We start from the raw sequence: 26,046 nt of genomic DNA, 5'->3' as shown, positions 1-26,046 counted from the left end.
TGAAGTTCTTAGAGTTAATTTAAAATATATTTTAAAAGTTGGTGAAACACCCCACCACCTTTTTGTTGTTGTTGTTGGATTTTTTTTTCCTTTTGTGTGTGTGTGTGTGTGTGTGTGTGAGAGAGAGAGAGAGAGAGAGAGAGAAGAGAGAGAGATTCTTCAAAGCTTGTCCCCCTTCCCCCCCTTAGGTAGTAAGTTATGAGACTACCACTTTAGTACAATTCCAGTATCCAAGTAGTAAAACAGGTTAAATTTTATTTATTAAAAGATTTATATATTTTTATTTTATGAGTATGAGTGTTTTTGCCTGGCACCACCATTTGTTGCTGGCAGAGGTCAGACAAGGGGTTTGGATCCCCTGGAACTGGAGATACACACAGTTGCTAGCACCTTAGGAGTGCTGGAATCGAACCCTGGTACCTAGAAGAACAACTGGAGTTCTCTCTGAGCCATCTTTCTAGCTCCCAAGTTAAATTTTCTTTATTTAGAGAAAGGAATGCAAACAAACAAACAAACAACACTAGATTTTATTTGTGGATATTTATTTTATCCTTGGAGGTTCTTTGTCTCGTACTGAAAAGTCAGGGCTGTGTTTTTTTATTCCCCTCCCCCCCACTTTAAAAAGACTTATCAGGGGGCTGGAGAGATCGCTCAGCGGTTAAGATCACTGACTGCTTTTTCAGAGGTCCTGAGTTCAATTCCCAGCAACCACATGGTGGCTCACAACCATCTGTAATGGAATCCGATGCCCTTTTCTGGTGTGTCTGAAGACAGCAACAGTGTACATAAAATAAATAATCTAAAAAAAAAAAAAAAAACCCAAAAACTTATCAGGTCCTTTACATATATATTTTGGCTTCCAATCTTTTGAAAAAAAATTTATGGGATTCCTGTGTATAAGAATGTGTGTGTGTCTCTGTGTCTTTTTTGTTTTTGTTTCTGTGTTTGTTGTTTGTTTTGGTTGTGTTTTTCTTGTCTGGGTTGTCTTGTCATATTCAGATTTGTTTTTGACTATCTTATTGTAGCTTATTATTTTTCTCTAGCTGCCTATTTGTTTTCTAACTAGAGACAGGGTATAGATCTGGATGGGAGGGGAAAAACTGGGAGGAGTAGGGAAAGGGAAACCATAATCAGAATATATTGTAAGAAATAATTGTACTTTTGATAATAAAAAAAAGGAGTAAAGCCAAAAACAAATAACCAAAAACCCAGAGCCGGGGATTGGGCTTAGTCATAGAGTGTTTGTATTGTATGCATGCAGCCCCACGTCCTGTGCCAGCGAGTCCCCTAACATTTATTCAGGGATTTGTATTGACTATCTATTTCAAAGAGGTAATCATTCCTTCCTGTTTCATGGTAGCTTTAGATATGTTTAGAGGGTTTCACTTTAAACATTAACTTTAAATTACAATTTTGGAAGTGTGTTTAAATTGATTAGATTTATTTAAATGATAATAATAGAATGTAATTCTACAGATCTTGAATAGTTTTCTATATGAATTAGAGAAATTTGGCAGATAAGTCTAGGAAATGCCTTTGAAAGGCAGCTTCTTTAATTTGTATTCTTTCTCTGTTTCCTATCTTTTCCCGCCTCCTTTTTCCTCTTCCCCCCCCCCCCCCACTTTCTCATTCTTTTCCTCTTCCATCTTCTTCCTCTTCATGATAAGGTCTTATAAATGTATATATATACTGGCCTTGAACTCCCAATCCTCTTGCGAAGTGGAATTACAAAGGTATACCATCTACTTTTCTTTTTTGTTATAACCATCATAGTAATTTAAGTTAAATATCTTTTAGTTATAAACCATCCCCTTTTTCCTTTTAATATTCAGGGATCAAGCCTTTATGAGTGACCTATACCCTAAACCTAAAGCATTTCATCTTAGCAACAGTTCTTGTTGCTATTCTGTTGTGACAAAATCAACTTAGGAAGAAGGGTTTGTTTTGGTTGGTAGTTTAGGATATAGTTCAACATGGTAGGAAAGGCTAGTAGTAGGATATGGTCTTACCAATCTGCAGTTAGGAGGCAGAGACTCAGTGTTGCAGCTCAGCTCCTTCCTCCTTTGCTTTCATTCTGAGACCCTAACCCATGGGACAGTGCCAGCCATATTCACAAGGGTAAATTAAGTCTGTAAATTACCCCAGTCAGGCCAGAGGTTTGTCTCCTAGATCAGTTTAGATCCTGTCACATTGACTGTCACTATTGACTACCACATATCTGTCCCTTGTCAACTTGATACCCGAATATATCACTTTAAAATATTTAAATTTTTATTTTAGGTTTGTGACTGCTTGCCTGTAAGTTTGTCAATGCACACATGGGTGCATGCAGTCCCTCTGAGGTCAGATGGAGCTAGCTGTCTGATCCCCTGGGACTGGAGTTACAGATGGTTGTAGATTTCCACAAAGGTGCTGGGATTTGAACTCAAGTCCTCTGGAAGAACAACTAGTGCTCCTAACCATGGAGTTGTCTCTGCAGTCCCCAGTGTCTCACTTTTAAGGCACAACTTTTTGCCTTTTGTCCCTATAGGTACTTCATAATGTAAAATGCATTCAATCTAAATTCAAAAGCCCTTGTACAATATTATTCTGAAGTTAAGTGCAAAGTTTCTTCTGAAACTCTGGTGATGTCTTCACATAAACTATAAAATAAAATAAAACAACAGATTACATACTTCCAATATGGGATGACACAAAATAAATGTTCCCATTTCTAAAGCGGGGAATGAGAGTACAGCAAGGATGGTTTGGATCAATGCAGGGCAATCAATCAATCAATCAAACAGTCAATGCAGTAAGCAAAAGTTAAATTTTAAGCTCTGTGTTGGGTATCGGGGCCTGTGCTCCAGATGATTTATGTACCCCCACCCTTCCTGAGCTGCAGCACATGCAGTCTCTCAAACCAGCTTCACTGTGTTCCTGTAGCTTGCTGTAGCAGATGTTCCATTGTCCTGGCCTTTCTGTGGCATCGATTTCCCTTCCCAGTTTCACATGTGCTCTCTCAGGCTCTCTTAGCAGGGAATCTAACCCTGTCACTTACTGCCCTGCCGCAGGGGCATTTTAGAACCTTGACATAGTCTTTCATGCGCCTTCATGCTTGCAGCTTCCATGCCTGTAAAACTAGTATTGAGTGAGTTGCCAGCTTGAGGTGTAGCTTAGGCCCTCTGGACCACAGTTGAATTGCTCTCTATTCCTTCCAAGATGACTCTGGGGAGACAGTTTTCCCTACAATTGTTTTTGAGCAGACCATCCTTTCAGTAGCATTGTTTAGACTCCTTTAAGGGAATTTGGATTTTTTCAAGGTGTAGTACTAAAAGAGTGGAACTGCTCTCTGGGTAATTTTCCTATTTATTGTTTTAGTTCAGATAGGTTTCTCGAGAACGGTACCTTTTTTTTTTTTTTTTAATGATTACATTTCCTTTCTTACCAGCATGGTGAGAATTTTTTTTTTTTTTTTCCAGACAGGGTTTCTCTGTGTAGCCTTGGTTGTCCTGGAACTTACTTTGTAGACCAGGCTGGCCTCCAACTCAGAGATCTGCCTGCCTCTGCCTCCCAACTGCTGGGATTAAAGGCATGTGCCACCACGCCCAGCGGTGAGAAACTTTTTACACACACACACACACACACACACACACACACATACACACACAAAATATATGATAGATATATATGTGTGTATATATATTCAAAATAATTCAGATTAATATTGTACTGTTTAACTATAAGGCCCACCATATTTAGCTGCTTATCGTATTTGATAGTTATGGAACAACTTTAAGGAAGATACATGCAAAATATGTTCCTAAAGATACCAGAGGTATACCATAATACTCTGGCAGTTCTGTTTTCCTTTATTTTTCTCTCTCCCTTCTTTTTCCCTTTTCTGTGCCATAAATTGTATGTGAGTGAGTGTGTGTGTGTGTGTGTGTGTGTGTGTGTGTGTGTGTAGGTACCCGTGTGGAGGTCAGAGGAACTTGTGGAATTTTTTCTCTTCTTCCACCATGTGTGATCCAGGGATCAAACTCCAGTCTCAGGCTTGGCAGCAAATGCCTTTACCTGCCGACTCATCTTGTTGACCCCTTCAGCTTTAAACTCCCCTTTTTGAACAAATGGCACGTTTTCCTATCACTTGTAAGCACTGAGCAGTAATCAAGATGCAGAGATGCAGTGTGGATGCTGTCTAGTTTAGATTGTTCTCAGCCAATCAAAATAATCCATTACCTTTGAATTTGGCCTCACTGAAGCTCTCACTGAGGCCGAAGGCAGAGGCACCCAGATTCTTTGTCAGAAAATAGCAGGGATGACTTTACCCTAGTTCCTGTGGAGTCCTTCTTCCTCTTTGAAACCCCATAAGCAAGGACTCTACTACCACTGTTTTTCTTGGCAATCTGATTTTCCAGATTCCCACCACAATGTCCTTTTAAACTCTTTTTACAACATTATAGAGCTTTAAAGCCCAGAGTTCTAAGCCCTTCGACATTCTTCTTGTGAAGAGTCTCAAAGACCTAACAATCACAGTCAGATTTATCACAAGTTCTACTTCTGCTATCGGTTTCATATTAGTTACTTTCTTCACTGCTGTGATAAAGTGCTTGATTAAAAAAAAAAAAAATCTTAAAAAGAGGGCAAATTTATTTGGCAGTTTACCAGTCTGAGGGTGTACTCCATTAGGGGAAGACAGAGTAGCAGAGCAGGAGGCTGGCTGCTTACCTCACATTCACAGTCACCAGAGAGATGAGTGAATGCAGGTGTTCAGCTCAATTTGTCTTTTTCATTCAGTGTAGGACTTGAGCCCATGTTGTGATGCAAGTCAGTCCACATTCAGAGTGGGTCCCTTCACTTCCCCAAATCAAATCTAGAATCTCCTTGTCAGGTATACTCAGGTTTGTCTCCTGGTGACTCTAGAGCCTGTCAAATTGACAATATTAACCACAGGTACTACTGTGTTGATAAAACTTCATAATTCATCTCCAAGGTTTTGGCGTGTGTGTGTGTGTCTGCAGGGCAGGGAAAAACTTGGGTATCTATCCTTCTATCCTTCTCTTCCACCTTGTTTGAACTACATTTTCCTTGTTCACTCCTGCATGTGCCATGCTATCTGGCCTGTGAGTATCCCAGGATTCTCTTGTTTCCACCACTATGTCTCTGGTGTCTCACACCTGTAATTCAAGCACTAAAGCAGCTCAGGCCAGAGGCATGCCTTGCTATAAGTTCAGAGCCAGCCCAGTCTACAAAATGAGGCAAATATTCATGGCATATGCTAATATATGTGTACACACACACACACACACACACACACACACACACATATATATATATATTGGTTTTTGAGACAGGTTTTCTCTGTGTAGCCCGGGCTGTCCTGAAACTCACTCTGTAGACCAGGCTGGCCTCGAACTCAGAAATCCACCTGCCTCTGCCTTCCAAGTGCTGGGATTAAAGGTATGCATCACCACTGCCTGGCGATATTTTATTATTGTTTTTTACTTTTATTTTTTTTTTGTTGTTGAAACAGTGTCTCATTTTGGACAACACTAAATGTAGGGGAAACAGGGCCAGTAGGGAAATTGTGACCAGTAGCATTGTATGAGAGAAAGGTTCCCCCCAACACGTTGAGACAGCCTCTTGTAGTCCAGGCTAGCCTTCAACTCCTGATCCTCTTGCTTCTGCCTTCCAGCTGCTGGGATTATAGACATTTGCCACTATGGCTGGCTCAGAGGAAGGACGTTTATGATTAGGTATTTCTTTTGGTTTTAAGGGAAAATGTAACCAGTTGCATTTTGGAAGAATATTCTTTTAGTTCTTAGTTTCTGATTTCTTTTGTGTTTGAAAACAGTTAACCCAATTTTGGTTTAGGTTGCATTTTACCAAGTTAATTTAAAATTTCTTTCTCTCTCTCTTCTTTTTTTAAGTTCACATGAGGGATCCTAATAATCAACTGCATATAATTAAAAATTTGAAGATAGCAGTAAGCAACATTGTCACCCAGCCACCTCAGCCGGGAGCCATTGGGAAGCTTTTGAATGATGTTGTTTCTGGCAGCCAGCCTGCAGAAGGATTAGTCGCTAATGTGATTACAGCAGGAGATTATGACCTTAACATAAGTGGTAAGTTATAAGTGTTGTCATTATTTTTTAAGTGAACATTTCTTTTGTTAGGAGAATAATTCTCATTGTCTTGGAAACCTTTTAAGTACTTGAGTGCTTACAGGGTGCTAGAGCTGGGCCTACAGAGCAGTGCTGAAAGACTCTCCCAGAAACTTCTCTGTTTTATTTTAGCACCTGTGTAAGTAGCCTAGGGTAATCAGTGTTCCATGATAAAACTAACAACAGATCACAGGGGTTTGATTTTTGTATGATTTAATTATTAAATGAAAAGCATGATAAACTTTTAATCTTGCTTGGTATTAAGTGGAAATGTTTATAAAATAGATGTAAATAGATAGTTTAGATATCTTACAGTGGTTTAGATAGTGTTTTCATGATTAGACTGATAAAATATTACATTAATATGTAGAGTTAATTTTTGATGTGATTCTTTTTCGGTGTCCAAAAGTCATCACTTATTAAAAATACGTGAGGTGAATTCTTTTTTTTTTTTTTTTTAGTTTTTTTTTTTTTTTTTTTTTTTTTTGAGACAGGGTTTCTCTGTGTAGCCCTGGCTGTCCTGGAACTCACTCTATAGACCAGGCTGGCCTTGAACTCAGAAATCCGCCTGCCTCTGTCTTCCAAGTGCTGGGATTAAAGGCATTTGCCTCCAGTGCCTGGCTGATATTTTGATACTTTTATACTAGTTATGTAGCTAAAGATCTTCCTGTGCCAGTGAGATAGCTCAGCTAGTAAAGTGTTTGCCATGCAAGCCAGACAACTGGAGTGTGAGCTCCAGGACTCATGGCAATATGGAAGGAAACTGACTTCACAAAGTTGTCTTCTGACCTCCAGGTCACAGGCACTGTGGCACACGTGCAGCCCCTCATGTATTATTATTATTATTATCATTATTGTTATTAATAATAATATAACTATCATTACTATTCAGAACTTGCTGCCATATACAGAGAACAGGTCGTAAGTCAGCACGGTATTTAGTCTATAAATGTATGCTCAGAAATGTATGTATGCTCAGAAATGTGTGTAGAATTACTGAGTTTCAGTCTGCTCTATTTTTCTTTGCTGTTAGTTTTAATCACAGCAATATAGATTAACATGATTGTTTTATTTTATCTTTTTTTATTTTATAGTTCTGAAATTTATCCCAGGGCCTTAAACATGCTAGTAGTTATTGAGCTCACCACTGAGCTATACCAGTCAAAACACCAATCAAGAGTTTGACTTCTTAGGTACAGGGTTAATCAGTTTTTGGCACAATGTATTTTAAAGTGATGCAAAATTTTGAATATTTACCTGAGAAATGGTAGAATTTGAGTTGTTGTTGTTAGTGTTACAGTATGAAAGGCAAGGAGTCCGATGCTAGTATCTTAAGGTTTTATACTATAAGCCTGAGTTAATTGAATAGTTGAGGTAGGCCACTGACTGTTGACGAGGTTTTGATTCATCTCTGAACATAAGAACTTGTCAAGATTAATTCTTCCTCTACTCCTATCCCCTTCCTTGTTTCTCTGTCTGCTCTCCTCACCCCCTCCCTCTTCTTCTCTTTGCCTTCCTCCATCCCCTTCCATGACTTCCCCTTCTCTGTCTGCTTGTCCCCATTGTTTTGTGTGGGTTTTTTTGTTTGTTTGTTTGTTTTTTGTTTTTTTGTTTTTTGTTTTTTTGAGACACAATCTCACTGTGTAGCCCTAGATGGTTGTTTGAGTTAGGATTTCCATTGCTGTGAAGAGACACCATGAACAAGGACAACATTTAATTGGGGCTGGCTTACAGGTTCAGAGGTTCAGTCCATTATCATCATGGCAGAATGACAGTCTACAGGTAGACATGGTGCTGGAGAAGGAGCTGAGAGTTCTCTGTCTTGTTCTGAAGGCAGACAGGAGAAGAATGGCATTCCTAGGTAGCTAGGAGGAAGCCCTCAAAGCCCACCCACAGTGACACACTTTCCACACCTCCTAATAGTCCCACTCCCTGGGCCAAGCATATTCAAACCACCACATTACCATCATGCGCAGTCCTTCCTTTCTTGAGGAAAGGCCTCAAGCTTTCTGTGTAACCAGTGGTGCCTTTGAACTTTTTGACCCTCCTGCCTGTCTTTCAAGTGCTAGGATTCCAGGTGAGAACAACCACTTCAGATTCTGTGAATCTGTTTTACATGGTATCTATGTGTGCAGGTGTCTGCATGTGTCTGTCTGTCTGTCTTCCTCCCCTCCAAAAACACACACAAACTCTCTGCCTTTCCTTCCCTCCTTTCCTTTCTTGAGACCATGTCTTTCTATGTTGCCCTGGCTGGCCTGGAACCTCTTTCAGTCCTTTTGCCTCTTGACAGGCCTATGCTACTAGGATGTACTGGCTGGTTTTGTGTGCTAACTTGACACAAGCTGGAGTTATTACAGAGAAAGGAGCCTCCCTTGAGGAAATGCCTCCATGAGATCCAACTGTAAGGCATTTTCTCAATTGATGATCAAGGGTGGGAGGGCCCATTGTGGGTGGTGCCATCCTTAGGCTTGGGTTCTATAAGAGAGCAAGCTCAGCAAGCCAGTAAGTAACATCCCTCCATGTCCTCTTCATCAGCCCCCACTTCCTGACCTGCTTGAGGTCTAGTCCTGACTTCTTTGGTGATGAACAGCAATGTGGAAAATGTAAGCTGAATAAACCCTTTCTTCCCCCAACTTGCTTCTTGGTCATGATGTTTTGTGCAGGAATAGAAACCTTGACTAAGACATAAGGTTAACCTGTGGTTTTCAAATTTATTGATTTTTCTATTATGTACCTTGCATTGATGCATAGAGATATAAGACACTTCTTATAAGCTTATAATCTAGTAAAGGACCATCCTTAATTAGCAATTAGTGCATTCTGATTTATAGTTTGTTATAGCCATAATGATTGTAGGAAAGATGACCTATCTGGTATGCCAAAGGGCTAAGGGGATACAGAGAAGAATTGTCTATCATGTAGACAAATAACTTTGCAGTTTGTTTTTTGGGGGGGGTTTTTGACACAAGATCTTGCTTAAGTGTCTTAACTGCTTTTCTATTACAATGACAAAACAGCACCAACAAGGCAACTTCAAAAAGCATTTAGTTGAGGGCTTTCTTACTGTTTCAGAGGATGAGTTCCTGACCATCATCCACATGGCAGCAAGCGTGCAAGTATGACCTTGGAACAGTAGCTGAGAGCTTGCATCTTGAGGCAACAAGCACAAGGCACAGAGACTGACTAGACCTGACATGGGCTTTTGAATCCTCAAAGCTCCCACATCTCCTCAGTGACACACACCTTGTAATCCTTCCCAAACAGTTCTTTCAACTAGGGTCTAAGCAAGCATTCAAACTACCACACTAGGTTTCCTAGTCTGGTCTCCTAGTCTAGGTTTCCTAGGCTGACCTGCAGCTCACTCAAGCTGGCTTCCAACTTTAGATCTTTCTACTTCTATCTCCTGTTGGCTGTTGTTGTTGTTTGTTTGTTTGTTTGTTTGTTTTTAAATAAAAGATTTATTTGTTTTTATTTATTTTTTTTCTTTTTTAAAATTTTTAATATTTTTTATTACATATTTTCCTCAATTACATTTCCAATGCTATCCCAAAAGTCCCCCATACCGCCCCCCCACTTCCCTACCCACCCATTCCCATTCTTTTGGCCCTGGCATTCCCCTATATTGGGGCATATAAAGTTTGCAAGTCCAATGGGCCTCTCTTTCCAGTAATGGCCGACTAGGCCATTTTTCGATACATATGCAGCTAGAGACAAGAGCTCCGGGGTACTGGTTAGTTCATCATGTTGTTCCAACTATAGGGTTGCAGATCCCTTTAGCTCCTTGGGTACTTTCTCTAGCTTCTCCATTGGGAGCCCTGTGATACATCCAATAGCTGACTGTGAGCATCCACTCCTGTGTTTGCTAGGCCCCGTGTTTGTTTTTTATAGGCATGTACCACCATATCTAACACAGCATTTATTTCTGTACTGATTAAAGTATTTTTGACCTTTAACAACCTTCTCCCTTTTTCTTTCTTTCTTTCTTTTTTTTTTTTTTTTTTTTTGGTTTTTTGAGACAGGGTTTCTCTGTATAGCTCTGGCTGTCCTGGAACTCACTTTGTAGACCAGGCTAGCCTCGAACTCAGAAATCTGCCTGCCTCTGCCTCCCAAGTGCTGGGATTAAAGACATCAAGCCCGGCTTCCCTTTTTCTTTTAAAAGACTTAGTAACTCTGATATATACACATAGACAGATTGCTTAAAAGACATAGAAAGAACAGCAGTTCTATTCTGTGCCCTGCCAGTGCCTTTATTTTATTTTATTATCTTTTATGGTATTATGTCTTCTCAAAAAAGTTTTAGACTCACTATGTGTATGTTTTGCTCACATGTAGGTTTGTCTGCCACATGCATGCTTGGTGCCCAAGGAGATCAGAGGAGGGCATATGTTGTCCGAATCTGGGGTTACTGATTGTTATGAATCACTGTGTGGGTGCTAGGAACTGAACCCAGATCTTTGCAAGAGCAACAGTGCTCTTGACTTCTGAGTCAACCATCCAGCTTCTCTAAATTTCTCTTATTACATTTATTTATGTGTATCTCTTTGAGTGCACAAGTGTAGGTCAGAGGATAACTTGTAGAAGTTGCTTCTTTCTTACTACTATAGGAGTCCTAGAAATTGAACTCAGATATCAGGTTTGATAACTAGTGCCTCTAAGTACTGAGCCATCACACTAGCCTGGTGTTACATTCTTTTCTTGCCTGTCTGTCCGTCTTGACAAGGTCCCACTCTGTATTCCTGCTTGACCTGGAATTTAGTATGTAGACCAGGCTGGCTATGAACTGATCGTGATCTCCCTGCCTCTGCTCCTCAAGTGCTGGAATTAAAGGTGTGAGCCACTGTATCTTGCTATAAATAGTATTTCTATTTTTTATCCATATCTTCATCAATTTTAATAAATTAAACAATAAGGACTTATAACTAATTTAAACACTTATTAAGAATTTAATTTTTGGGAAGGGGTGATCATTTAGTGTTAACTTTTATGCAGCACACAGTGCAGTGTCCATCGTTTCTGGTTAACACTCCCTGTTTACAGTAGTATGTATGACTAAATGTAGGTTACTGCAGGGCCAATTATTGGGCTTTCTTTTGTTTTATCAGATGTTAGTAATCATCTTTAACATTTTTCTCAGTGTCCTTTGTATTCTCTCAACCTTCTTGAGTAGGACTTTGAACTTGTCAGGTCAATTTTCAGGAAATTCTTTATCAAAATCTCCTTTCAGAGTCTTTCCCCTCTCACTGGTGTCTCCAGTGAGGATATTGTCCCCAGGGAGTTGAAAATTACCTTGGGGGCAAAATATTTTAGTTATTACAGGGGTTCTTATTTTCCCAGAGTCATGTGTGTACATTTTTATTGTATAATTTCAAACTTGCATAGGATGTGCATGACCCCAAGCTATGAAAAAGATGGGAGGAAAGGAATGATTAGGAATAAAGTCTAAAGACTGCAGTGAATGGTGGCTCATGCATGTAATCTTAGACAGGAGGGTTGCTCCCAGTAGGTCAGCCTGGTCTATAGACAGCCAGGACAGAGGTTTTTCTGTGTACAGAGAAACCCTGTCAGGGGAAAAAAAAAAAAGGAAGTTGAAAATGTTCTACTCCTCTCTTGTCTGGTGACTCTCCAAGGCACTTTCCTCAGTTGTCATCCTAGAGTTTTTCTTTCCTTCTCTTACTTTATGTTACTCTATTAGTATTACCACCATCATTATTAGTGTGTGTTGGAGATGCACATTGGGCCACTCAGGTCTTCTGAGCTCCTGGCAGTGATCAACTGCCACCATCTGATCTTGCATGGTCTTTAGTCTTGTGAACGTTTTTGAATTCTTTATTTGAAGGTGTTCTCCATTCCCCACCTCCTGCCCCTGGAACAATTCTTAGTTGGATATAGAATTTGAATGGCTAGTCAGTGCTCTGATTATTTTTATGAATATTGCAGATTTTTGTCCTTCATACTTTATATTGACTTTTGTATTGAAATTTTACTGTTTGTTGGTTTTTTTGTTTTGTTTTAAAACAATTTCTTTGAAAACAGATGTGGTGGTACATGCTTTTAATCCCTGCAAAAGCAGGAGGGTGTCTGCGTTTGAGGACAGCCTGGTTTACATAGTGAATTCCAGGATAGCCTGGGCTACTTTTACTTATTTACTTATTTTTAAAGAATGTTAACTCAGGATATTGATAGATTAATTAATCATTAGTGGCTTTTTATTTTTCAGTTTTATTTTGTGCCTTTTATTTTAATTCATATTCTTTCAGCTTGGTCTCTTATGTTGGAAAGTTTCTCATATTTGTTAAATGCTTGTTTCCTGTTTCACACTGAGGTGTTAAGATTAAGATGTTTCTTCCTGGGCTCAAAGTACACTCATCAGTCAGTCCTTTATTTTGTGATATGACTGTGTAGGCTTGGAGGTGTCTGGTTTCCAGGATTATTATATGTAATTATTTTCTTTGGGGCCATTTAGTTTCTCTAGAAGTGGATTTTTAGAAATCTGTTTGTTAACTATGGGAGTGGATTTAGTTTTAAGTAGTTTTTGTAGTGGCTTTCTCTAGATAGTTTATAGGAATAGTGTAGCTATTATTTGATTGTGAAAACTTACCTAATTGTATTACTTGTATTCTCAGAGCCCTTCTAGCATTTCTACTCCAGAGCTTTGTGTGCTTTTTTTGCTTTTAAAAGCAGGCAGAGATACTACTGTAGCTGAACGGTTTAGACAAATTTTTTAGAAACCTAACTATTAGAATTAAACAAAAGAAAGTTATTTCTTCAGTTTTCCCCCCTTCAGGACCCCTCTTTTCAGTTGATTTATCTGGCTGATGGGGATTGAGCCCCAGACCCTGCACATGCTAATAAGTACATACACTCGACCACCAAGCTGTATCCTCAGAGCATAGCTTTATTTTTATGTCTTTGAAAACTAGGAGTGAAATACAAGGAAGTTCAGAATTAAGTTCAGTAAAATTCCACCATGACAGATTGATACTCTTGAGGGTTATTTTAAAAGCAAATTTACCCGCTCTAATACAATATTAGGTATGTCAAAGTTTGCATCTAGTTTTCACCTTTAGACTGAGTTGGCATACTTTTCACTGGTTCTGTTTAAGCAGTAGATGTTAGACATTTACCTTTTAAGCCTGACTTAACAGGGCCATGTTTTCATTGTCAGATCGGTCAATTAAAGCTAGCATTCCTTGGAAAGACACTTCGATGGAATTAAAAGAATCCTCTTGTATTCTTTAAATTCACAAGAAATCCCTTGGTATTTCTTGTGATGGGTCTCTCTTTCCAGATTGTTCTCATGACACTCCTTAGCTGTGGACCAGTGCTCCCTTTTCCAGTACTTGTCATATTTGTGCCAGTTAGTATATTTAATTTCTTTGATGAGAACGTGGTCTTCTGGTGCCCTTTAAACTTTTACCTTTTCATCATCTATTTTTTGTGTTTAATTTTTGATTTATAACATTATTCCTAAATCCATACATTCTCATGGAATAGTCTGGTTTGAACTGCATTTTATTTTGATAAAAAGGAAAAACATACTATCCCTTTTTTTTTTTTTTTCCCAAAGACAGGGTTTCTCTGAATAGCCCTGGCTGTCCTGGAACTCACTTTGTAGACCAGGCTGGCCTCGAACTCAGAAATCCGCCTGCCTCTGCCTCCTGAGTGCTGGGATTCAAGGCTTGCGCCACCACGCCCAGCACATACTATCCCTTTCTAACTGGGGTTGTGTAGAAGAGCTACTGCTTTCAAAGTCCCTCAGTAACTGAGGATGACCTTGAAGTACTCATCTCCTGCCTACCTTCTCCCAAGTGCTGGCTTGGCTTGTTGAAGAAAGCTTTCACAGAGCATCATGGCTGCTTTTTCACTTGCTGATTAAAAAAAGAAGAAGAATAGGAACAAAATAGTCATGTTATCCCAAACTATGTACAAGCATTTTTAAGGTGGGAGATTGTCATTAAGTGTTACAGTAAGTATTAAACCCTAAAATTAAAAAGTAATATTTCTCCCCACTTCCTACAAACAGCATAATATTAAAAATACAACAAAAATAGTTTAGTGGCAGTTAACAAAGTTAAAGTCAGACAGAGGAATCACACATTTTTATAGCACCTCAAGAAAATATATGGCAGAATGAAAAACTTGTTAGCCTGTCTGAAGGATGAAAACACATTTCTGCCTTGCTTCTCACACCTCTGCTTAAGGTCCAGCATCTGTTTCCACTGTGCCCATGAAGTATGTCAGAGTGTGTAGTTTGCTTTTTTCTTTTTTATTCAATTTAATTAAAAGTTTATATAGTTTTATAAATATCTGTGTTTATAAAGTTCCAAAGTCAAATCATAAAACAGTTGATATTGTAGCTCAGCAGTAGAGTTCCTGTCTATGGTGCGTGAAATCTGAACTTGATCATTAGTACCACAAAAACCTTTATCTGGTGGCACATACCTGCAGCCCAGCACTTGGGAGTTGGAGGCAAAAGGGTCAGAAATGTGTTAGTTTAATTTCTGTTGGCTCTGGTTAAATACCTTGACCAACTTAGATTTACTCTGGGGAAGAAATGCCAGTCATGGCCAGCTAGTCATGTTACTCTAGCAGTCTCATGTAGAATGAGAATAGGAGAAGGGGCCAGGCTAGAAAACCCAGAAGCCTACCTCTAGTGATGTATTTCCTCCAGCAAGGTTCTACCATCTAAAGATTCCATAGCCTGCCTTTCTAAACAGTGCCATCAGATGGGGGCCAAACATTTGAATATGTGAACTAAGTGGGGGGGGGGTGGCATTTAACATTCAAACCACAACAGGGACTTAAAGTTACCTTGGCTTCACAGTTCAAGCCAGCTTCGGCTATATGAAACCCCTATTTCAGACACCCAAACAAAAGACCAGACCTATAGTGCAGAGAGAGTTAGCTTCTATGTCCTCCTCTTCCTCTTCCACTCTTCCTTCCCTCTTTCCCTCCCTCCTTTCTTCTTCCCAAGAGGTAATTGATTTGGCTTTTTTTCTTGTGGTAGAGCTTGAGAACAAGCCCAGGGCCTCGTGCATTCTAGCTTTATTCAAAGCCCATAAATGTTAATTTTTTCATTGTCTTTGAAAATAATAATGTATATGTAGCTTTTCACATCTTTTTTTCTTTCACAAAAATGCATATGTTTTGGTTGCTACTTTGCCTTCTTGTTTTTGAGACAGTTTGGTTCTGTAGTCTTGGTTGGTTTTTAACTCATTGCCATCCTCTTGCTTCTAAGTGCTGTGGTTACAAGTTTGGGCCACCATGCCTAGCTTTGGCTGTTGCTGATTTTACTTTATAGCCGTATGAAGAGAGTTTCCTCATTCTCTTTTAGTTATGTAGAATACCATGTAATGGATGGACCATACTTAGTTTACATAGGGTATCATTTAATGGATGGGCTATGCATAGTTTATATAGTATACCATTTAATGGATGGGTCATAGTTTATATGGTGTACTATTTAATACATGACCCATACATAGTGTATCTTTTAATGGATAGACTACACATAGTTTACATAGGGTACCATTAATGGATGGACTATACACAGTTTACATAGTATACTATTTAAAGGATAGACCGTAGTTTATATAGTATACCATTTAATAGATGGACAGATGGACTATAATTTAGTCCACCTTTTTTTTCTTTTTCTCTCTTTCTTTTCTCTCTCTCTCTCTCTCTCTCTCTCTCTCTCTCTCTCTCTCTCTCTTTATATAGTCTGTCATGTAGCCCAGGATGGCCTCAAACTCCTGGCCTTCCTGCTACTATCAGACTGGCCTTGAACTCAGAGATCTGCTTCTGCTTCTTCCTCCCCAGGCTGGAATTAAAGGTGTGCGCTACCACACCTGGCTGCAGTAAAAAAAAAAAAAAAAAGAAGAAGAAAAAGAAATGTATATTTCTGTGGTTGTGGTGACACAAATGATAGTCTATACAGGTAATCAAAGGTCAGACAGGGCTACATAAGGAGATGCTATCTCAAAAAATAAAACAAAACAAAATAAAACAAGTAACAGAAAGCTTATTTGGTACCAGATGAGATAACAGTATTTGTTCAACATGTATAGTTTTTTTCTTCTACCTTTCTAGTCATTTATACCTAGTCCTCCAGCTTCCCCCTTGCAAGTGCTTGGATTACAGGAGATAAACACACACATACACACACACACACACACACACACACACACACACCACTATGTCTGCCTATCTAGCTTCACACAGCACCCTTTCTTTTTGCTTTCTATTTCTCTCTTACTCAGCAGTTTGAGACCTGATCTTACTGTATAGGCCAGGCTGATGTCAGTTTTGTTATCCTTCTGTTTCAGACTCTTGAGTGCTGGGATTAGAGGCACAAACCACCATGTCTGACTAAGTTTAAGTTATGTTCAAATTAAAAAAAAAAGATGTAAAGTTAATTGCTGAAGAGTTGACTTAATTATAAAGTAATTATATTCTTGAAATTCTCTTTACAAAAGCTTTGATGTGTTAGTGAGATGGTTCAGAGAGTAAAAAAAGGTACTTTTTGCTGCAAACCTGACTACCTGAGTTCAGTTCCCAGAACCAACCTGAAAATTGTCCTCTGACCTCCACGTGCATGCATATACACTCACACATACTTCCCACTACCACACACACACACACACACACACACACACACACTCACTCACATAGTATTGATAGTATGTAAAATTTTAAAAGGCTTTGTTGTAGTCATACTCAAGTTGTCAGGCTATAGGATTTACAGCCTTACCCATCTTGACATTTTAAGCCGGGTGATTCTTGGTGTGTGTGGAGCTGTTTTGCTCTGTGCACTCTTAGATGTCTTTGAGTTTCTGACCTTTTCCCCTTAGCACCAGTAGTCATGTCTCCTTCTCTGTTGTGACAACCAAAAAGGCCTTCCAATACTGTCCAGTTTTTCCTGAGGGGAGAAATCAACCTCATTGGATACAGTGCAAAGTGTGATCTCTTATGAACGGGCTCTGCTTGTGACCATGAGATGACTGCTTCAGGGACCTAAAGATTAGTTCTCGTTACTTTGATCTAGTAAGTCCATGGCTCTGGGATGCTTCACAGGCTCAGGAGTGACACTTTCATTCTGTATACTTGAGGAGTTCCATTTATAAATGTACTTTCTTTTTTTTTTTTTTTAAGATTTATTTATTTTTATTATATATAAGTACACTGTAGCTGTCTTCAGACACTCCAGAAGAGGGAGTCAGATCTCATTACGGATGGTTGTGAGCCACCATGTGGTTGCTGGGATTTGAACTTTGGACCTTCGGAAGAGCAGTCGGGTGCTCTTACCTACTGAGCCATCTCACCAGCCCATAAATGTACTTTCATGAATAACTTAAAACATAGATGCTATAATATGCTATATGTCTCTAAATATGTTAATGATTTGATGTATTTATATAACATTCTGCGTCTACAAATGAGAGGAATTGTGCTTGCCTTGATATCTAATGTACCTTAAAGCAGAGGTAACAAGAGTTGTTTACTACTAGAAACTATTATCTTTCTTTTGTAAACTGATTCTGCTGAATTCTAACCATTTTATATGTTGTTCATTTTAGCTACTACTCCATGGTTTGAGTCTTACAGAGAGACCTTTCTGCAGTCCATGCCAGCATCAGATCATGAGTTTCTGAATCACTATTTAGCATGTATCCTTTAAGTCATCTGAAAGCCGAGAAAGACAAAACTCTCAAGAAGTTATAAAGAATGGAGAATTTTTTTATTGGCAATGATATCATGTTCAAAATTATGTCACTTTATTTTTGGGGGGTTTTCTGATCTGGGTACTTGAGGTATGTGTGTGAATGTAGTATATGTGTAGTATAAACTCAGGTAGGAGTGTAAATGTATATGCTTGTGCAAATGAAGGTCAGAGAAAGAGGTCCTCCCTTAGATGTTCAGGCTGGCCTGGAACTCACACTATAGTGTGGACACAGCCTTGAACTTGCAATTCTCTTGTCTCAGCCTCCTGAGTAGTTGGGATTAACAGGCTTGTGCCATGGGGCCTGGCCAGAAGATCTCTCCTAAAATTTATATTAATAAAGTAGTGCTTATCATTGAGAGATGTGATAATTTCCCTGACATTGTGGTTATAAGGTATGCTGGTGGCATCATCTGGTGAAGCTGAACCTATGGAACAATTTTCAAAGTTGTCACAGGAACAGCATCGAATTCAGCACAACAATGATTATTCCTACCCTAAGTGGTTTATCCCAAATACACTTAAATATTACGTGCTTTTGCATGATGTAACTTCAGGAGATGAACAGAGGTAAGTGTTTCTTTTAAATTTTTGTTTTATTTTTATTTATTTTATCTATTTATTATATATATATATGAGTACATTGTAGCTGTCTTCAGACACACCAGAAGAGGGCATCAGATCCCATTACAGATGGTTGTGAGCCACCATGTGGTTACTGGTAATTGAACTCTGGAAGAGTAGTCAGTGCTCTTAACCAATGAGCCATCTCTCCAGCCCATTTTAATTTTTTTTAAAAAGAGAATCACATCTTTCTGATTTGTGTGTGTGTGCACTCACATGCATATTTGTATGTGTCATGGCACACATGTGGAGGTCAGAGGATATGTTGTAGGAGTCGGTTCTCTTCCACCATGAGGGCCTGGTAATTGAACTTAGGTTGTTGGTGGCAAGTGCTTTTACTTACTGAGCTGTCTTGCTGTTCCCTAAAATGAATTCTTGTAATATAAACATAAAAATAACTTTATGTTTATGCTTTAGAGTTTACTTTGGCATTTGTTTCGAGGTGTAGGTCAGATTAAACTTGTTTCATACTATTTATTCTTAATATCTGATTGCCACTTGGGACTTTAATGTATGATTCTTATTTTTGAACATAAATGTTCACTGGTTGAGATATTGGTAATGATGTAAGTAGTTGAGATTGAGTCCACATTCTAATGCATCCTAAGCAATGGCTACCTTTGCACAGTAACTCTATCCTCTAACTCATTTTCTATAAACTCAGAAACAGAACAGATACTTCTGTGGACTATTCCTTTTTAGGATTAAAAAGACATGTCTAAAAACCATTGGTATATGCAAAAAATAATGTGAGCTGGTTATTAAAATTATTTTGATTCAGTTGGACATGGTTTATCTCCTGTATTGAATGGATATAATAATAATAATATTAATAATAATATAATAATAATGAATATAATAAGGATGTTCAATCGACAGTCGAGAATTAGGCCAAGGACTCTTAATTTTTTTTTGAACAATTTTGCTGTGTGTGTGTGTGTGTGTGTATACACATCACAGCATGCATGCATGTAAGGTCAGGCAACATTTGAAAGGGCCAGTTCTCCTACCATGTGGGTCTGGGGAGAGAACTCTCAGGTCTTCAGACTTGACAGCATGCCCATCTACAAGCCATTTGAATAGCCCAGATCCTGGGATTTTAGCAATATTATTAATAAAGTGAGCAGAAATTTTACTTCAGTGTGTTTATACATAAACATGTTTCTGTATTTTTTTTTTTTGTTGTTGTTGTATTTTTCAAGACAGGGTTTCTCTGTATAGCTCTGGCTATCCTGGAACTCACTCTGAAGACCAGGCTGTCCTGGAACTCAGAAATCCACCTACCTCTGCCTCCCAAGTTCTGGGATTAAAGGCGTGCACCACCACCGCCCAGCCCTGTATTTCTTTATATACATTGTTTTATAACTTTTACTAACCTAGCCTTAAGATGTTATATGATTTTGTTGTTTACTAGGATGATCATTTGTGTAATGTCAGCATTTGCCTATGAATAAGTCTTCATATTTTTCTAGCTGTCAAGATAGCCAGTTGACTGAGAATAGCTATGTAAACTAGACTTGGGGCTAGATATGTATGTAGCTCAATGGTAGATCTTTCCTTTCTTGAGGACCTGGGTTCAATATCCAGACTTGAAAGAATTAAAAAATTATAAATAAAAAAGCAGACTGGACTTAATAGAATTTCATTTTGTACTCTTTGCTTCTTAGGTTGTCACATTTCAATTCATTTTCTCTTCCAACAGCAAGCATATGTGGTAGCTCCCTCCCTCTGTCCTTCTCCCCCGACCCCCTCCATCTTTCATGTAGCCTAAGCTGAGGTCAAACTTGGTCTGTAGCTGAAGATGGCATGCGTTGGTTTTTTGTTTTTTGTTTTTTTAATCTGAAAAGTAGCTCAAGGCTTCAGCTACTCTGACTTTTTTCAAGAATAAAGAGTGAGTCTTTGTAATGAGGGTTTCATTCACTTTGGTGTAGTTCTCTTTTCTTCCCTGTCCTATAAAAAATTTGATGTTATAATTTTCATTTATTAATAAATAGTTTTAAAATATTTTCAAGGGGCTGGAGAGATGGCTCAGCGATAAGAGCACTGACTGCTCTTCCGAAGGTCCCAGCGGCCACATAGTGGTTCACAACCATCCATGAGATCTGACGCCCTCTTCTGGTGTGTCTGAAGACAGCTACAGTGTACTTAGACATAATAATAAATAAAACTTTTTTTTTTTTTTTTTTTTTTTTTTGGTTTTTCGAGACAGGGTTTCTCTGTATAGCCCTGGCTGTCCTGGCACTCACTTTGTAGACCAGGCTGGCCTCGAACTCAGAAATCCGCCTGCCTCTGCCTCCCGAGTGCTGGGATTAAAGGCGTGCGCCACCACGCCCTGCTGGATAAATAAATCTTTAAAAAAATTTTTTTCAAATTATGATTTTTGAAGATGAGTTCCAAAAGTTGATAGAAAGCAGCTGTGTGTTTGAAGTAGCTCTTTGGAAATAGGCAGTTTCTACTATAGCATGTGGAGGGCTCCTAGGTGGTCTGTGCTGTGAAGAAACTAATTTTGCTTTCTGTAGTTCCCCCAAACTAATTTGGCCTTCAGACTGTCTTGAAGGTAGGCTTAATTATCATGAGTTTTTGTTTACATGTTTATATTCTCTACATTTTCTGTTTTGCCTTTTTTGGGGGATATTCCTGGATTACTTGAAATGTCTGTTGTTTGGGCTGGATTGATGCTCAGGGTTAAGACTACCACCACCCTTGCAGATGACTCAGAGTCATGTCCCAGGATCTACATGGAAGCTTGTAACTGCCAATAATTCAGTTCCAAGGGGTCTGATACCTTCTTCTAGCCTCCTTGGGTTCTTGCATGCAGGTAGGGCATATCAAATCTATGCAGGCTTGCGCATGCGCGCACGCGCATACACACATTTAAAGAAAACTAAATAAAATCTAATGTGTGGACCCACTGGATGTTGCAGTGGTTAAAGTTTCTTGCAAGGATGATGACCTGAGCTGAGTCTCCACAACCCATGAGGTAGAGGGAAAAATCCAGCTCCTGAGTGTTGTCCTCTGATGCGCACACATGCAGTGTGGTGTGTGTCCTTGACCTCCCCACATAAATAAAAATGTAAAAGTAATATAAAGACAAGTAAAACATCTAAGGTCTGCTAAGTTCTGTCTGAAGTTTGTCTAAGGTTATTACAAAGTTTTTTCCCCCTTTTCTTTAGAGCTGAATCAGTTTATGAAGAAATGAAGCAGAAATATGGAACTCAGGGTTGCTATTTACTTAAAATCAATTCTCGAGCACCAAATCGAGCATCAGATGAACAGATACCAGATCCGTGGAGTCAGTATCTCCAGAAAAATAGTATTCAAAACCAGGTACATCTAAAACCGAACCAAACCGCAAAAATTGTGTTTAAATTTATTTCAAAAAGATATGACTGTGGATTTTTCTTTTTGAGGGGTGGGTGGCTGTCCTTGAACTCATTATATAGATCAAGCTGACCTTAAACTCACAAAGATCTTCTGTCTCAGCCTGTTGAGTGCTAGGATCAAAGGTGTGTGCCCCTAGGCCATGAAATTGCTAGGTAACCTAGCCTGTCTATTCCTGACTCTCAATCATCCTGCCTCAGCTCCCCAAGTGCTGACATTTTTCATATGCACTAGCATGGGTCTAGAACATTTTTACTTACTAGTTTTGTAACTGAACATAGTAGGTTTTCAAAGCCAAAACAAGCACAGCCAAGAGAAAGATGCCTTACATGAAACAGGCAAGGCCAGTAGGGGAGTCATTTTCAAAGCAATGCCATTCTTGATTAGAGGAAGCATGAGGATTTCATTTGGGGTCCATTCCTAACCTTTCTCTGTTGTATTTCTTCCCAAGTATGCTCAGTTTACATTCATAATTTAGAGAAACAGTGGATGAATTATTGGGCATGCTCAGTTCAGAGTCGTGGAGCACACGTGAAAGGAAGGGTAAAGTGACAGATTGGCATGGCTTTGGTCATGCTCAGCTTGCACCATAAAGTTGTAGCTGAAAATAAAGGAAAGGGTGCTTTGAAGGTACATTGACATAGAGCCTTACCCTAAAGGTACCTGCTTGCCTTGCTTAGTGGCTAACTAATGCAAGTACTAATATGGCTAATTTTGATCCATCAGTATGATCTCTTAATATAAAGTGGTTCATTTTGAAAAGTGAATTACATACTATTAGTTACCTTCTGTTCCTGTGGTAAACACCATGAAGAAAGGGTTTATTTTACCTAACAGTTTCTGAGAAATTAAGTTCATCACGGTGGGGAAGGTATGGAAGTAGGAGTCAGAGACTGAACTGGCAGTCAGAAAGCAGAAAGATCATTTTCCTTCTATACACAGGAAGCAGAGAGCAAGCAGGAAGTGGTTTGAGGTTGTAATCCCTCAAAAGCTGCCCCAAGTGATATTTTTCCTCCAGCAAACGTCAGCCTCAGAAAGGTTCTAGAACTCAGCACCACCAAGTGTCTCAATACATGAGCCTATGGGGAACATTCCTCATTCAAACCACAGCATGGACTAAGACTTGAATTAGATTGGCCAGCCATATAGAGATAAACATTTGGATTTATCTGTTTAATTAACCAAAAATGTACTTAGGAGGCAGAGGCAGGTGGATTTCAATGAGTTCAAGGCTAGCCTGGTGTACATAGTGAGACCCAATCTCACAGGCCCCCACTCCCCAAATCCTTCTCTCCCAAATTAACTAAGAATGCTCTTAGACTGTTCTGTGTCATCTCCTTGCTGGGGTTGCCTTCTTACATTCCCACCGTGCTGCTCTTTGGCCTTTTATGGAGCTCATACTTTCTAGTTGACTAGTATTGGTTATTTGATAGTTGAAATGGATAGTTGTAAAATATCCCCCCCCCCCTCCCCGCAAAGCTAAATAACACAGTGCGCTACTTGATAGAGTCAATGCCAAGTCCTTTAGTTTATTTGGTTAGTAGAAATTTGACCTTTTTTAGCTTGGCAGTGGCGATGCACACTTTAATCCCAGCCTCAGGAGGCAGAGACAGGTAGATGTCTTGAGTTTGAGGTCAGCCTGGGCTACAGAGAGAGTTCCAGGACAGACTGGTCTACACAGAAAAACCCTGTCTTGAAAATACAAACAACAGCAAAAGGATTTGACTTTTTGTTTAAAAGGAAGATTTTTCGAATAAATGGAAAATATATTTTGTATAGCTACCCTACTTTATTTGCTTTTTATGTGATATTTAAAAGTCATTGTAAAAGCTTATATAATTATTGATCTAATAGAAATGTTGATTAAAAATTTATTTTATTTCCTTATTTTTCTGTCATGTAGATTTTTTTAATCTAGACATAGTATCTAATATTTTACTCATTTTAAAAATATTTATTGATTTGTTGAATTTTACTTATAAATGTGAGTTTCTGCAGGCATTGGAAACCCTGGAACTGTAGCCAAGGGTGGTTAAGAACTATTGATGTGGGTATTAGGAACTGAACCGAGGTCCTCTATAAGAGCAGTAAGTGCTCTGTGTTCTTAAACACTAAGCCATCTCTCCAACCCATTTTACTCCTTTTAATACTGAAATAATGCTGGCTTTCTTTCATACAGTGCTAGGGGGAAGGGAATCTTTAGACATAAATGAACCCAAATCAGCTAGCTATAGGACAGTTTTTGTTTTTTGTTTTTTTTTAAATGTTTATGTCATGTAGTAGTAGTGTAGGGTTCAGGGATGGCCTGAGAGTTCAGTGCCTTTCTAGAACTGAGCACTGTGTTGGGTATTTCTTGCAGCCCTTCAGCATATTCAGAATCCACTTTTGATAGCATTATATTTATGACCTGAGAGAGTTTAAAGTTGTTCTTTTCTCCTGCTGCCTGACTCTGGCAAGCTTTTCCTTTGCCATTATTATTTTTTAGGATTCATGGACATATTTATGTGCCTACATAAACATCTGCACGAATGTTGAGATGAATCTGAAATGGAGATCATTTAAATGCAGAAGAATTAGCATAGTTAACTGATATGAAAGGAATTAAAATACAGCATGACAGAGTAGAGGGCCAGAGAGTATTACTTTATCAAGTTCATGAAGCCACGATCAGGAGAATCATAGGTATTGGTGTATATGGCAGTATTTAAACATGATTGATTGTATTGCTAATGCTTTGCATTTTGTTTTGCTAGGAATCATATGAAGATGGCCCTTGTACTATGACCTCCAGTAAGAATTCTGATAGTAACTTGCTTTCATTGGATGGACTAGATAACGAAGTCAAAGGTCTTGTTATGCTTTCTAAGTTCTTTTCTGGCTGAAAGTATTTATTGTTATTAAAGCACTCTTGTTACATGGTGATGGCACATTCCTTTAATCCTAGCACTCAGGAGGCAGAGGCAGGTGGATCTCTGTAAAATCAGGCCAGCCTGGTCTATGGAGCTAGTTCCAGGACAGTCAGACTACCCAGAGAAACCCTGTCCCAAGCAAACAAACATCCTTGACATATCCCTAGCCCCTTTTCTTTAAAAACTTAAAAAAAGATTTATTGTAAGTTATATCTGTTTATGTGTCTGTGAATGCTGGTACCAGAGGAGGTCATACACATGAGATTGACCTAGAGCTAGAGTTATATACAGGTGTTCCTGAGCTGCCTGATGTGGATGCTGGGAACTGAACTCAAGTCCTCTGCAAGAGCAGTGTGTGCCCCTAACTACTGAGCCGTCTGTCCAGCCCCCACTCTTTCTTTTACAATTTTAAGACAAGGTCTTGACTAAGTTATCAGTCTCTGCTTTAAATTAGGATTTCCTTATCTCAGCTCCTTGAGTAGCTACTGCTTTTGCAGAGGACCTGTCTTTGAATTGAAAATTCTCTTTCTGTGCTTCTCAAGTACTGGGAGAATAGCCATGTACCAACATACCTGACTCAAAAGTTAAGAGTTCTTTTTCTGATTTTACTCAGTCCTTTGAGTTCTGGTTTTTGTTGTGTTATAATAGTGGGTCATGAGGGCCACAGAAAGGGCTCAATGGTTTCTGCTCTTGCAGAGGACCCTGAGTTAGATCTCAGTACCCATGCCGGGACACTCACAACTTTGTAACTCCAGCTCCAGAGGGAACCTAATGCCCTCTGTTAGCCTCTGTAGGATTTATGTACATACAAACAAAAAGTAAAAATTAAAAAATGGTCATTTTTAGTTCAATATCACATTAGAAAGAGAGTAACAGTCAGCTTTCTCTTTTAGAAAGCCAGGGAAATGTGATATACAGCACAATATCCCAGGTTTATATAATTTTAGAAACTATATTCCTATATTTTTAAGCTGTAGTTTTGATAATGATAGCTCTAAAATTTGTTTTGTTGCTCTTATTGTGCAGTGCAGACTGGCCTGGAACTCACTATTTGCTTATGAACTTGAGATCCATTTGTCTCGTCTTTCCAAGTGTTGGGATTGTAGGCATGCGCCACCATGTGCAGTGGCTGTAATGTTCTATAGCTCACTTACATGATATTTAGCAACAATCTATTACATAAGACAGCCTGCTTCAGGAATGTTCAAGCACCTTAGTTTAATTAGAAACGTTTATTACACATATTTACATGTGTGTGCGTGCA

The 26,046-nt window shown here is 38.9% G+C and overlaps 1 protein-coding gene across 5 annotated transcripts in view; it reads left to right on the top strand.

Moving 5' to 3' along the window:
* The window catches only part of Trappc8 (trafficking protein particle complex subunit 8), an 82,645-nt gene that overhangs the window by 5,142 nt on the left and 51,457 nt on the right, over positions 1-26,046 (top strand). For 3 of the 5 annotated variants that reach the window (XM_021150457.3, XM_021150455.3, XM_021150454.3), the window contains exons 2-6: positions 5,913-6,107; positions 17,726-17,815; positions 18,264-18,438; positions 21,666-21,819; positions 24,627-24,720. In XM_021150457.3, coding sequence (XP_021006116.1) covers positions 5,913-6,107; positions 17,726-17,815; positions 18,264-18,438; positions 21,666-21,819; positions 24,627-24,720 — 708 coding nt within the window. The remainder of the gene's footprint in view (positions 1-5,912; positions 6,108-17,725; positions 17,816-18,263; positions 18,439-21,665; positions 21,820-24,626; positions 24,721-26,046) is intronic. The other 2 variants (XM_029471852.2, XM_021150458.3) reach the window with 1 other exon arrangement.

The sequence above is a fragment of the Mus caroli genome, unplaced genomic scaffold (genome assembly GCF_978045245.1).
Source record: "Mus caroli unplaced genomic scaffold, Mus_caroli_1 scaffold_19, whole genome shotgun sequence".
Lineage (NCBI taxonomy): Eukaryota > Metazoa > Chordata > Mammalia > Rodentia > Muridae > Mus > Mus caroli.
The sequence above is the reverse complement of the archived record's forward strand: the minus strand, read 5'-3'. Positions and strand labels throughout refer to the sequence as shown.